We start from the raw sequence: 13882 nt of genomic DNA on the forward strand, positions 1-13882 counted from the left end.
ATAAACAATAATACTATCTTTTCGTATTTTGGAAAAATTAAAATTATACGCTGCCTTTGTAAATTTAGTTTAAACAGTGATGAACCTTCAACTTAATTATTCAATAACTTTAAAACACTGCTCACAAAATATATTTACTTTTTGCAGTAACTACGATATAAATATTTTTAGAAACAAAAGCTGTGTAGAAATGGAAAAACGACAAAAAGAAAAGTTATAAAAAAAAAGTATTATTTGTAAATAGTAATTATTAACATGTTAGGCTTGGAAATAATATTAGCGGATCAGAATTCTCAACGTATCTTTTATATTTTTGTTTAAGCGAGTAACTAGAATTACAAATTGTAACATTTATTAACGTTAATAGTATAGATTTGGAATTTTATAAAAAGAGCTGCAATTGAAAAAAAAAATATAATAATAAAAGCTCTAGAATACGTGAACAAGAAAGTAAATTGCATGGTTTTCCTTGTTAAACAATGTCTAATATTAATTAAAAATCATGATAAAAAAATTTAATAAAAATTTTACTTTTAATTATTGAATTGTTGTGATAAGGACACATTTGCATATTTTTATAAAGCATGACAATGGTTAATACTTTTAATGGATTTGTTAACCCTAGATATTTAAACTGAATTTAAATAACTAATATAATAAATATTTTTTAATAATTTTTTACTGTTATCTAGTACTTAAATTTATTTCTTACAGAAGGGTTCTTTCCATTGACGCAACTATTTGAGAAGAAAGAAAAGGAAAGCAAAAGTGGGGACCAAAAAAGGAAGAAAGAAAGTATAGGCCATTTTGGAAACGGGCTTTAGAGTGTTGACTTGGCAATGGTTTTTACAATAAATATCTGTAAATTCAAATAAATAAGGTTTGGTGATGTTCATAATTCATAAACCGGTGCGTGTTTTTTCTTTTCTTCTCGGTGAAGTCAAGGTTGTTCCAAACAGACACAAGCAGAACATAACGCCCTTCTTCTCTTCTTGTCCCTGTTCCAAGTTCTAACCGTTCTTTCTTTTTCGCTTACCCTTCATCCCAAAACACTGCAATCACTCACCCTTTGCTTTGTATTCTAAAAGGTGGAATTTTTTCTCTTTCTTGCTTCTGGGTTCTCGTCTCTTTGACTAGTTCGTTAACCGTTCCGCGTTTTTGTTTACCCTTTTGTTTTCATGAACACGTACGAATATCAGGACTTGGATTTTTTTTGTGTGATTGAGTTTAAGTCTGTGTCTTTTTGATTCTTGAAAGAGTGATATTAAGAAGAATGATTATTTTATTTATTATTATTTTTTATTCAAAACCACCCATAATTCTCTTTGATCAGTTTGGTTTTTCTCATGCTTAATTCGCTTTGTGGGGCTAATTGTCTTTAAAGGATGCGTGCATGTTTGGTGAGTGACCCTTTTTTGGGTATACACTTTTCAGTGACACGTAGATAGGTAGGGATATAGATGGTAGAAAAAAATGATTTTGTTACACTTTGGTGAAATTCATTTTTTTTCTTTTTTTTTTTGGGTAAAGTGAAATTTATTTATTGGAAATCATGTAAGATGCCGTTGTTGAATTTGACATGTGGGGATGGTTTGTGCTTCTTCTGAATTTTGATTCATCTATAGGTGCTCATGTTTGCATCTTCACTCATTGCATGTCATTTGGTGTTCTGTCATGGCAATAGCAGATTAATTGGAATGTATGTTCATGGTTGTATGAATCTTTTGCAAATTAAGATTACTATTTAGTTTGAGTGAAGGGAAAAAAAGATGGAAAAATTATGAACATAATTTATGAATTGCTTGCATTATTTCCATCATTTGAAAATGTGAACAATGCTTCTTTCTTAGACAAAAATATAACACGATCAACGTCTGGTCATTTAAATTTCTGTCCGAAAGAGAAAAATGATCATAAATTCAGAAGTTTTCAGTTTATCAGAAAAGTTAAAGGGGGGTGGGGGGTTGTATTGGTAATATGTGCGTAGTCTTTATATATTCTTCTTGCAGTGATTTAACCATTCATATTGACACTTACCTCCAGAATAGAGGATCATGGGTTGCTTTGGCTTTTGCAAAGGAAATGATAGTTATACAACTGCGGACAGAGGACCCTACACGCAGAACACTCCTACTGGTATTCCACTATTTCCAGTCTTTTTTTCCCTTCTTTAGAGTTTTCTGCTTTAAGATTCTATCTTACATTTAATTCCATGCAATGCGTTGTCATGATTTGAAATGAAATGTTCATGTTTTGTGTCTGCAGTCTGTACAAATTCTTATACAATTTGAACTCGCTGTCGATAACATTTTATGCATTTCTTATATTTCTCTGTGCCATTCTCAAGTGACCAGCTTCTAATTGAGATGTTCCAAATATGGCCTGTCCTAAGTCTTCATTTAGTGCTCCACTCAGTTTGTATTTTTTAAATGATCGTATTAATTTCATATTATAATTCTGTTAGCACTTTATATCTATAATTTTGTTTTCATTTTGGCTCAACTTTTGTGCGTCTATAATTCCGTTAGTACAATGCAGGGAACAACACCAGTTATCATGGCAGACACACAGCAATAACCACTCCTCAAACTATAAGTTTTCAACCAATTGCTGTCCCGCCTGTTACAGTAGATGAATTGAAGTCCTTGACAGATAATTTTGGCTCAAAATCTTTCATTGGTGAGGGTGCATATGGCAAAGTATATCATGCCACATTGAGAAATGGGCGTGAAGTGGTAATTAAAAAGTTAGATTCCAGTAATCAGCCGGAGCAAGAATTTCTTTCTCAGGTTTGGATTAACTGCGGTTGTAAATTATTTTAATGATAAGATTGTGACACATAATCATATTTATTGCATCACATTCTACTTGGGAACTATGTTTTCATTCTGTTCTTTTTCTTTCAAAAACTTATATAGGTTTCCATCGTATCAAGGCTAAAGCATGAAAATGTTGTTGAGCTTGTTAGTTATTGCGTTGATGGTCCTTTCCGTGCCCTTGCCTATGAGTATGCTCCTAAAGGATCCCTTCATGATATTCTACATGGTTAGTTGTGACTAGTACTGTATTATTCCCCATTTTATTCACCAATATACAAATATATTCAAACTCTTCATTAATGTAATTTTAAGGTTAATGCTGGCTGATTTTATATATGGAAATTTTTAACCAGTTTAGGAATTGTGATTTTGGAAACAGATTCATTCTTGTGAATGAAACTTGACAGCTTTGAAGTTATACTTATACCATACAATCAGATTTTTTCTTTATCTACATCTACTACATGTTCACTCACTAATCTTGTAAATTTTATTGATTGGATGAAAATTGCACGAAAAGCTCTGAAGTGTGTTTTCCTTATACCAATGAAAATCTCTCCATTGTAGTTCATAACTTTATTATTATTGTGGACATAGGAAAGAAAGGTTTCAAGGGTGCACAACCTGGTCCGGTTCTATCATGGGCTCAGAGAGTTAAAATTGCTGTTGGAGCAGCCAGAGGACTTGAATATCTCCATGAAAAGGCGGAGATTCATATTATCCATCGTTACATTAAGTCTAGTAACATACTTCTTTTTGATGATGACGTTGCAAAGATTGCTGATTTTGATTTGTCAAATCAAGCCCCTGATGCTGCAGCACGTCTTCATTCTACCCGTGTTCTTGGGACCTTTGGTTATCATGCTCCAGAGTAAGTTATTCCTGGACGTGTTTTACTTGTTTGGCATTTTCTATTTTTCAGTGCATGCTTGATTTTCCACGCACAGAAAAATATGCTTTTCCAAATATTTAGAGTTAAAATGATGGAAAAACCAGAATTAAAAAATACATATGAAGACTATAATTGAGTAAACATGAAACTGAATCCTAGTAAATAAGTAGTAATAATTGTAAACAGTGATGTGGTGAACTTCAGTTCACTTCACACTCAATTATAATTTGGCTCATTCTTACTGGGCTGATTTTTTGGATGGCAGATATGCTATGACTGGACAACTCACTTCAAAAAGTGATGTTTATAGCTTTGGAGTTATACTGCTGGAACTCTTAACTGGTCGCAAACCTGTCGATCATACACTACCCCGAGGACAGCAAAGCCTTGTGACCTGGGTATCAATTTTCATTTTCCATTGTTGATTTATATTCATGTCTTTTCCTTTCCTTGAATTTTGGATTTTGCTCATTAGTGTGATTCATGCTTATTGGACTTTATCAGGCTACACCAAAGCTCAGCGAAGATAAGGTGAAGCACTGTGTTGATGTTAGACTAAAGGGAGAGTACCCTTCAAAATCAGTTGCAAAGGTAATAAGGTTATATTCTGGAGATGGGGATATTGTCTTTTTAGTTCAATAATGATATTCCAAAAACTTTGGTACATTTTGGTTGATGACTTTTTTTTCTATTCTTTGATAGGAAAATGTTAACATCAGATCCTAAAGCTGATTTTAAACAAGTAAAAGTGATAAGTTTTAATTGGAAAATAAATCATTTGTTACATCACAATGCAAAAGTGTAATAAAGGGTCTTTTTTGGTAAAAGTTACTCCTTTTAGATCCTCAAAATCATCTATAAGGACTGATACAAAACTGTACTTCTTAATAAGCTTTGAAGAAATATATGCTATTTTGACCTTTCTTCTCCTTGCCAACTACATAATTGTTTGAAATAACTTTGTTAAAGTGTTCATATTATGCACTTATTTACTTGCTTTTTTTGTTAAAGATGGCTGCTGTTGCTGCTCTATGTGTGCAATATGAAGCTGAATTTCGGCCAAATATGAGTATTATAGTCAAAGCTCTACAGCCTCTATTGAATACTCGTTCTGTTCATTCAAAGGAAGCACAGAACATGTAAATTCCAAGATCATTCATTCCTTCTTGCAGACTGCAGAGCGCTATGACGATTTGTCTTTTGTGACTAGTGTCAATAATCACATATTCGAAGGCTTATAGTATTTTTGCATTATTATATTTGTATAATAACTGAGCTTGCTATAAATATAGGGATGTAGGTGGCAAGAGCCAATCATATGTTTTTTAGTTTTTATTTGATATTTTATGTTTGTTTTTGTTCGGGGTTCTGCAAGCAATATACAAGTGCATATATTATATACGTCGTAGGGACGACACATGTTTAGTAGCATTGCTACTTTATTATAATGAAGTTTCTTTTAAATGCATGGGAAATCTAAAAGCATGCCTTTTTTGTCCACGTTATTTTATATCATTGAGTTTTACCGTTTGAAATTTGAAACCTTTTTCTAATTGGATTTGACTTTTCAAAAAATGAGGACTTGAATAAAATATATTTATAGTTATTAAAAAATTAACAATTGAGATTTTAACAACTTTACAACTTATTATTTATACATGTGGTATGTATTTTACTATAATTTTAGCATTTTATTCTTTAGTGTATATTCTTCACTTTATTTTCTATAATGTACGGTGTTCAACAGCTATACAACTGGATGAGGTTGTCACAATCTGAATTTAAGATAAGATTGTTTTTTACATGACCCAAAAAAAAAGAAGATATTTTGCTATTTCTTGCCTTTACAATTGTATAATAGGAAGTTTTGTTATCTATTGATGGTGCCATGCACGACTAATTGGATACAACATACTAAACACAAACCATCTTGCGTAGTTTTGTTTCTTCCTCTTTTTTTATTATCTTTGTATCATGGAGTATATCACAATGTTTTTAAAATAGTTAAATAATTTAGAGGTGAAAAATGTTGAGTTTTGACAGCTAAATTGAAATTAGTGCATTTTGAGTTATATCTTGACAAAACTATCAACTTGTTAAATCAATACAATCATAAATTAAAGATGACACAGGTTAAAAATTTAAATTTTTATTTTGTGACTTATCACTAATTTTATATTAAATATGTATAACAGATTTTCATTTTCTAATTCTCCGTTAACTATACTCCTGATTCTAGAAGACCAAAGGTTTCGCACAAACCTCCCAGTGAGAAAGGATTAACAAATAGATAAATTTTCAATCGCTGCAAATATGAACGAAGGAGTTATCTTATGATGCAAGGACGCGTTGTCGTATCTGTTAACAATCTTGATAATTCATGTAAGAAAATGTCAAATTTAGTTAATAACATGACAATTTATTATTGGACAACAATATAATTTTTCTTTTTCACATTAAAATATATCAACCTCCGTTCCCATTCAAAACTACGCTGCTGCCAACTGCCAACACGCATTTTTTTATTCTTTAAAATATATAAGAATACTAACTTCGTTCACATTAAAAAAATCCATGCCTAACTCCACCAAACAAAGTCAGACATGAAAATTATACACAGTTCATCTGTTTCTAACAAAATTCACCTACTTCTATTTCAGTATAGTTTAACATCAATAAGCTCAATCCTTTTCTTTGATAAATAAAATAAGAGTAATCACATGAGCATAATATTTATATGCACTACTTATAAAAAATTCTAGCATTAAATTAATTTTAGTATGGTCTTTATTGTCTCTTTCATTAATATTTTAATACATCGTGAGTTTTTAATTGACTCTGCCTATAAGTACTATTTCACTTAAGAATTCCTCATGAAACAAATCATTATCATAACTTGGCAAAGTTTAGAATATAATTGAATCTTAATCTAACCAAGCTAATCCATGCTAGCACTGGTAGCTGCATATATTTCTACATAGGTGAACAAAGCCAAAACCCACCAAACTATAAATGGTAGGAGCAAATGGGTGAACTACTGCATTCAAAACAGGCCAAACTGTTCAACTTTTTTGTTGGTCATTATTATTATATAATGATATGCTATGTCCTTAATTAACATACCGTTGGTTGAACTTGAATACTGTTCTTAAAATGGCTAGCAACTGTGTGGTAAAGGAGCGTGAAGGTGCTGAGATAGTGTATGGTTCTGAAGAGTGTTACAAGCATTCCATAGAGCTCTTAGAAGAGCTTGGTTTTCCAAAGGGTGTTCTTCCTTTGCAAGACTTGGTGGAGTGTGGAAGAGTTAGAGAAACTGGGTTTGTGTGGATGAAACAAAAGGCCCCATATGAGCATTTCTTTGAGGCAACCAACACAAGGGTAAGTTATGCTATAGAGGTCACTGGCTATGTAGAGAAGTTTAAGATGAAGAAAATGACAGGCATCAAGAGCAAACAAATGCTGCTTTGGGTGCCAATATCTGAGATGAGTATTGAAGATCCTAAGGGAAAGAAGATTCTCTTTAAGACCCCTATGGGAATTGGAAAGTCCTTTCCCATTGTGGCATTCATGACCAAAGAGGAACAGGAAAAGCACCTGAAGTTGTTGCAAGAGAAGGAGATTTAAGAAAACAGTGGTTTCCATAATGTCCATGATAATTTACGAATTAATGACCCCTCTGAGGTCTTGATTATGAATAATTAGCAACTAGAATGTTTTGCTACACATAGATTAGTTAATTGATTTCGTGGTTTTAATTTGTGAGGCTTGCATGCGTGCATTGGAGACTTTGTTTCATTGGTTGATTTGTGCAATGCGATATTTACTACATACTTGAATGTTATTTTGTTCCAGAAGAATTGATTGATACATTACTAAATAAACATCAAGTTAATTACCAAATGTTAGTGTTAAATGAAGAAAGGAAAGTTTAGTAGGTTGTTGTTGGGCTTTTATAGTGGACACTCATGTTAGTGTAGGAAGTATTTGCAACAGAACTGATTTTCAATCCATGACAAGGTATCTATCTTCTACATCTGCACATATCCATGAAGGGAAAACAATCCAGATAACTCAAACAAAGGCCTACACCTTGCCAAGGTTACTTGTTTATGCAAATCAATTTTTGGCAATGCTACTAGTTTTAATTAAGTCCATACATAGTGAATTTTTTTTAGATTCGGGGATGCATATATCTCTAAAAAACTAACCATCAAAATTTAAAACAAAATAGACATAATGTATATTTATAAACAAGTTTGAAATACCATAATAAAAATTTAACACAAAATTTAAAACTAACAGCATTAAAGTAAACATAATTTAAAGGCTTTTAAACATGAATCTAAATATGTTAATAGTTATTCGTTCAATGAATAGTCCTAGATTTTACACCCAACATGAAACTAGTTATTGAAGTTTAGTGTGAGAGCTGATATATCATGTCTAAAATCTTGAATTGTCATGTCTAAAATCTTGAATTGTTATTACCAAAACCAACAAATTCCCAATCCTTCAATCCTAATTGCAGAAAATTTGGTTAGTGACGTTGAACTTTGAAGATGTGCTCTTTGCAATTAAAAAACATGGACTCTCCACTTTTTTTTTTTTTTATTATATGCAATGAATGCAATAATTGAATCCATATAGTAATATTCAAAATGTTTGCCTCATCAGCGTTATATGTTTTTCAAACTGCAAAGGATCCAGTTCTAGATTGTGATCTCCAACAAGAACAACTAAACAAATATACCCAAAAAAAGAAAAAACAAACTACATTTACAACAAAATTAAAATTAAAAGCTATAATCAAGAACTCAGAATTCATTACAGGTGCAAATTCTCTTGATGACAAAATTGCAATGGTGAGTCGCTGGTCTGTTAACTACAATCATTTTCCTTTCCGATATTGACGTGACTTTCAATATTATTAAACATTATTTTTTACAAGAATTTTTTTAAAAAAAAAAAGCTAATTCCTGTGTTCTAAACATTATTTAAAAACTTTCCAAAACTCCTCTGTCATGTATAATTTTTTAAGTTATAAATTGAAGAATTTTTAAAAAAAAAATTAGGATCCAAATAAAGAGAGTTTTAGGGATTAGCCCAAATTAAAAATTAAAAACTCTTTTTCTTCTTTCTCTTCATTCCCTCTCTCTCCATATTCACAATCAAAATTTTAAAATTTTCCTATAATTTGGGGTTAGCTATGCTGCTTAAGGTGGCATTAAAAGTGGTCTTAACAAATAAATAGTGGAGAGCCATAATAATGAAGAAATTCTTTACTGCAAATTATAGACAATAAGCACATCTTCTGTGTCTTTCACGCTTAGGTAAAATTTTCTTATCATCTTACACAAGGAAACACCAAATTCCTCCAAGATCCTAATGAGTGATGAAACAAACAAAAAGACAAAGGGAATGTATGAATAGCAATGAACTGTACACACTAGTGAAAGGGATTTGTTTAATCCCATATTAATACACAATAATCTACATCCTAACATCTACATCTATGCTATAACAACAAATAGGTATATTATATAAACCATTCCAAAGTATCTCCTTCCTTTTCCATGTCTTTGATGTCAAATGTAGCTGTGATCCAAACTCAGAAGCACAAAAGAATGCAAAAATCACCCCTTCAAGAGTGTATCTCATCCTGGAATTGGTACTTTTAGCTTGAGAAGCATGGCTCTACTTTCTTTGGTTCCTTCTGCCATGGGACTTAGAATCTGGATTGTCACTCTTATCCGTATCAGATGTCTCCTTCTGGGCCTCCAGCTCCATATTTCCAGCCTGACTCTTTCGCCGTCTTCGATCCTGAAATATCACCCATTTCATTTGAGAAACGTATCATGTTTCAAACACTTCACCAAGTTTTAGTCCAAAAAGTTCAATATGAAGTGGTCTCAAAGTACATGTTTCCATTACAGTTTCTTCACTAAAATTATAAGGAATTTAATGGTTGTTACAAGGAACCAGATAAAGTTTTATTACAACAACAATAACAATCAAGTCTTATCTTATTATCAGATAAAGTTTTATTATTAAAAAGAAAAAGAAACTGCCACACAAAGTTGGAAACTTCTTGTGACTTAATAGATGAGAACTCGAACCTCTCGGGGTATGGGATATTCCTCCGATTCGAGCATGCGAACAACTTGACTCATCTTTGGTCTTTTCTCAGCATCTGGATCAACACACCTCAAAGCAGTCAAAAGGGCTCGTTTAAGGGCACTTGTTGATGGCCTGGTCTCAATGTTAGGATCCACCACCTCTTCTGCACGCCTATTCCCTACCATCATCTTGAGCCAATCAACCAAATTTACCTACAACCACCATCCAATATTATTAAGGAAAGTTGCTAACTACTCCATGGAAATTTCTAATGTATGCCATTCTTCACATTCAAAATTCAAGTGAAGATATGTATTAGTGGGGAATAAAAGTTCTCTAACTCATCAAATTACCCACTAACAGATATAATAAATACAACATGCACATCAGAGTCTTGAACAATTTCTTTGCATGTTACCCATGACACACCTCAGCTGCTGGTCGGCTATAATCCACTGGGTCTCTTCCAGTAATTGCTTCCAGGAGCAATACCCCAAAGCTATAAACATCACTCTTCTCATTTAGTAAGCCAGAATTGGCATACTCTGGAGCCACATATCTGACAAATGCAATTGAACCATGAAAAAGGAGTGTAGTTAGCCAACTCGGTCAATTTTAAATGTGCACACAACTGTGCAATTTTATGGTAGAATTGAAATTTAGAATGAGCAGTTAATCAAAAATTATTAAGGCAAATTGCAACGCTTGATATTCTGTTTGGAGCTTTGCTATATCCTCCAACAAATTTTCCCAATAATCCTCTTGCTTTAGTATTAAATGAAAAAATGCCTTTATTTATTATCTTGAAAACATGAAAAACATTTAATAATTTTTTCATTTAGTAATTAGGAGGATTTATAAGCATAAAAGGTTGGAGGATTTAAATTTATTCTTCTGTTAAATGTGGTCTGCACATTGTGCAATTGATGATTAGATTACCAAGGAAAAATAACCTAAGTGATTAACTTCATCATAACTTCTCAATTTGCAGTATAAAATAAAATATACAAAAAAATAAATGAAAAACAGCATTAGTCACAGTGCCTTTCGAAATGAGAAATAAAAAGGAAAAATTACTTTTGAATCATAAATCAAGACAAACAGCTTACCCAAAAGTACCCATAACTCGAGTTGTAATATGACTTTTTCCAGCACCCAGTAACTTAGCCAACCCAAAATCAGATATTTTGGCATTGAAATCGTCATCAATTAGAATATTGCTGGATTTAATATCTCGATGTACAACTTTTGGCTCAATTGCCTCATGCAAGTAAGCCAGCCTGCAAATATAATCATAGATCAGTAAAAGGAAACACCAAAAACTAAGAAGGAAATTAAGAAAAGGAAAGAAAGAAAATTAGGACATGTAGTAAATGAGCATACGCTTTAGCTGTTCCAAGAAGAATTTTAATCCGAGCATCCCATGTAAGAAAACCATACTGCCGCATTGCTCCATGAAGCCATTGCTCTAAATTGCCATTGTTAACATATTCGTAAACCAACAACCTAAAATTAACAGGGAGTTCCGTAAGGATCAAGAATCCAGATTATACAACTCAGAGTAGCACAAAAATGCAACTACAATATAACACCATGGACATCATTTACCAAGAAATTCAAGGCTAAAAAATTTCTCAATGCAATTTGCAGCAGTTGATAGATTTACAAGATAATATAGAAGTTGAAACAGTGATTTTGTGAGCTGTTTCAACCGAATGGCCAAATCAAGATGAAAGTAGACACAGTTAAAGACACACTTACGCAATTGATGATGATTAACCTTCACTAACTCCAAAATAAAAAGAATGAAAACATAAGTGAAAATCTTGATGTTTAACCCCAAATAAATGACAAAACAATATGCTACCTGTGAGTGCCTTCAATGCAATAGCCCAAAAGTCGAACCAAATTTTTGTGCCGCACATGACCAATAGCCTCAACTTCCACCCTAAATTCCTTTTCAGCTTGTCCACTGCATGATAGGCATCAACAGTATTAGATAAAGTGGCTGCATGTAGAAATGCTAATAAACACGAAACAAGAGATTAAAGACCTAATTTAAAACAGAAATTAAAAAAAAAAAAAGCTGCTATGTAACAAAATGCCAAAACTTACAGATTATTGAGTAGCTTCTTAACAGCCACAGGACTCCCATTGATTAGATGGCCTTGATAAACAACTCCATATCCTCCTTCACCAATAACATTGTCTTTCGAAAACCTGTTTGTTGCAAGTTCTAGGTCCCTTAATGTAAACCAGTGTCCCCAGCCAAGGTGAGAGAATTCAGGCAGACCAGACAAGGGGGATGGAGCAGTTATAGGATGTGAAGACGACCAATAAGTAGAAACAGACTTAGCACCACTTTCTTCACCGGATTGAGAGCCACCATCATCTTTCTTAAGATGAACAAATGAGCCTGATTGACTGCTATTTTCTCCATTCTTTGCTTGGATCAAAACCTTTTCAGACTCCCTGTCACTAAACCTGTCATACAGACTCATAAAAGCGCCATTCTGAGGATGATTATTTGCTGAAACTTGATCAACTCTAATCTCCTTGATCTCGTCTGAAACGGATAACATACGGCTAAGGGGAAGCATGCCATTTACTCTTCTTGATTTCTTCCTCGAAGTAAGACATATTGATAGCACCACAAGAATGATTATAATGAACAAGCCAACTATTATCCCCATTAATTCCCATGCTTGCAACCCAAAAACAGATGTTTTCTTAGACAACCCTGAACTCAGATCAGACGCCATTTCACTGCTGCCAATATATCCAATGTTAGACTAAAGATATAAGAAAGAAAATCACAATTCCATTCATTCAAAATTCCAGAAAGAAAATAAATTGTTTAATATCCTTTTCATACAAAAAGCAAATGGGCCCGTTGCTAACTTAATAGTCTAGAGAAAGTGAAAAAGGAAAGAAAACTGAAGTGTATATGGAAAACTCAGTATTCATATCCCAGACAAATCAAGAAAATATAAACCAGAGCTGTAAAGGAAAATTGCAACAAGTTGACTTACAAGATTTTTGGAAAATATAAATCTTAAGAGTCCAGAAGAACATAAAATAAACAAAAAAAAGGGAATAAAATTTATGTAGCACTTGATTACCAGATAAGAGGGAAAACTATAACTTCATTCAATTTGTACACAGGAAAAAGGAGGCCAATAAATGCTCAACTTTGCTAAACCAATGACCAAGCAAATGAGCCATTTGAAAACAGCACATGTGAATGAGAGAGAGTGAATACCTTTCCACAGCCTAAATCTTCACAGATTTCTCCACAGCCTCTTTTCAGACCCTGAATCAACTCAAACACTAGATCTCTTATGCACTAAAATTTCTCTTGTATGTGAACGCATTGGCACATACCCAGCTCAACCCCATTGTCAAAACGTGATTTTGGATTCTGGGTTTGGTCAACAGTGCCAATGGGTTTGTGTTTTCAATCTCAAAAATGAACCTTCTCAGAGCATCACATTCCCCCCTCCTCACACTCACTTTACAAACAGAAAGAGGGGCACTTGTTGGAGGGAATTGGAGAAGAGAAGAAGAGGCACATGAAACTCTGAGAAGAGGGAAATGGTGTGATGGGGTTAATAACAAGGCATGGAATTATCAGTGGTAGGTGATGGCATTGGCAAGTGACATGGACTCACATTGCATACAGTAAAAAACAAGCATCAAAATGGAAACTTTCTTTGCTGTTCCTTCAAATTTCTTCACCATCTCTCTCTCTCTCTCTCTCTCTCTCAGTCCTATGGGTGCCTGCCCTTTTCTATTTCCTCTCCACTTTTTTAATTATTTTCATTATTCCTAAGGTTTCTTCAGACGGTGACAGATAAACAGATCCTTGAATGGTATTTGACATTAAATACACATCCATTTTCATATAAATAATTAACTTCAGTTTGGTAAATATATACATACTGTATTACCTGTCTTCTTTTTTCATTTTGTTAGTCAAACATTAATTTTAGACCCTCAGCATAAGTAATATTATTGTTGCTACATTAGATAAGTAACCTTGGAGAAATGCTAG

The 13882-nt window shown here is 33.0% G+C and overlaps 3 protein-coding genes across 6 annotated transcripts; 2 read left to right on the forward strand and 1 right to left on the reverse strand.

Moving 5' to 3' along the window:
- Positions 1-901: 901 nt before the first annotated feature.
- Positions 902-5189, forward strand: LOC113874091 (pto-interacting protein 1-like). 2 transcript variants are annotated; one of them, XM_027512293.1, is made up of 8 exons: positions 902-1088; positions 2044-2136; positions 2539-2789; positions 2919-3045; positions 3417-3690; positions 3977-4109; positions 4216-4302; positions 4723-5189. In XM_027512293.1, exons 2-8 carry the CDS (start codon positions 2055-2057, stop codon positions 4852-4854), a joined length of 1086 nt encoding a protein of 361 aa, XP_027368094.1. In that variant the 5' UTR covers positions 902-1088; positions 2044-2054; the 3' UTR covers positions 4855-5189. The 2 variants fall into 2 exon arrangements, with proteins under 2 accessions (XP_027368094.1, XP_027368095.1); XM_027512294.1 differs by having other exon boundaries at positions 904-2136.
- On the forward strand, positions 5025-10813 carry LOC113874092. 2 transcript variants are annotated; one of them, XM_027512296.1, is made up of 2 exons: positions 6852-7301; positions 10624-10813. In XM_027512296.1, the coding sequence occupies exons 1-2, from the start codon at positions 6865-6867 to the stop codon at positions 10652-10654; spliced, it is 468 nt and encodes a 155-aa protein (XP_027368097.1). In that variant the 5' UTR covers positions 6852-6864; the 3' UTR covers positions 10655-10813. The 2 variants fall into 2 exon arrangements, with proteins under 2 accessions (XP_027368096.1, XP_027368097.1); XM_027512295.1 differs by lacking the exon at positions 10624-10813 and having other exon boundaries at positions 5025-7900.
- LOC113874090 (probable receptor-like protein kinase At5g18500) lies at positions 9006-13592 on the reverse strand. 2 transcript variants are annotated; one of them, XM_027512291.1, is made up of 8 exons: positions 13091-13592; positions 11944-12597; positions 11696-11800; positions 11212-11334; positions 10938-11108; positions 10258-10387; positions 9828-10040; positions 9006-9531 (listed from the first exon to the last, which is right to left on the reverse strand). In XM_027512291.1, the coding sequence occupies exons 2-8, from the start codon at positions 12588-12590 to the stop codon at positions 9406-9408; spliced, it is 1515 nt and encodes a 504-aa protein (XP_027368092.1). In that variant the 5' UTR covers positions 12591-12597; positions 13091-13592; the 3' UTR covers positions 9006-9405. The 2 variants fall into 2 exon arrangements, with proteins under 2 accessions (XP_027368092.1, XP_027368093.1); XM_027512292.1 differs by having other exon boundaries at positions 9077-9531; positions 11944-12594.
- Positions 13593-13882: the final 290 nt, after the last annotated feature.

The sequence above is a fragment of the Abrus precatorius genome, unplaced genomic scaffold (assembly GCF_003935025.1).
Source record: "Abrus precatorius isolate BTA unplaced genomic scaffold, Abrus_2018 Scaffold8, whole genome shotgun sequence".
NCBI classification, from domain to species: Eukaryota; Viridiplantae; Streptophyta; class Magnoliopsida; order Fabales; family Fabaceae; genus Abrus; species Abrus precatorius.

Bases quoted from the DNA above. Each gene is read 5' to 3' on its own strand.
- LOC113874092 (XM_027512295.1), top strand. From the start codon at position 6,865: ATGGCTAGCAACTGTGTGGTAAAGGAGCGTGAAGGTGCTGAGATAGTG.
- LOC113874090 (XM_027512291.1), bottom strand. From the start codon at position 12,590: ATGGCGTCTGATCTGAGTTCAGGGTTGTCTAAGAAAACATCTGTTTTT. The intron at 10,388-10,937 runs GTAAGCTGTTTG...TGCATTTGTCAG, and splicing joins CGAGTTATGGGTACTTTTGG to ATATGTGGCTCCAGAGTATG. The intron at 10,041-10,257 runs GTGTGTCATGGG...TGGTGGTTGTAG, and splicing joins ATAGCCGACCAGCAGCTGAG to GTAAATTTGGTTGATTGGCT.
- LOC113874091 (XM_027512293.1), top strand. From the start codon at position 2,055: ATGGGTTGCTTTGGCTTTTGCAAAGGAAATGATAGTTATACAACTGCG. The intron at 2,790-2,918 runs GTTTGGATTAAC...AAACTTATATAG, and splicing joins AGCAAGAATTTCTTTCTCAG to GTTTCCATCGTATCAAGGCT. The intron at 3,691-3,976 runs GTAAGTTATTCC...TTTGGATGGCAG, and splicing joins TTTGGTTATCATGCTCCAGA to ATATGCTATGACTGGACAAC.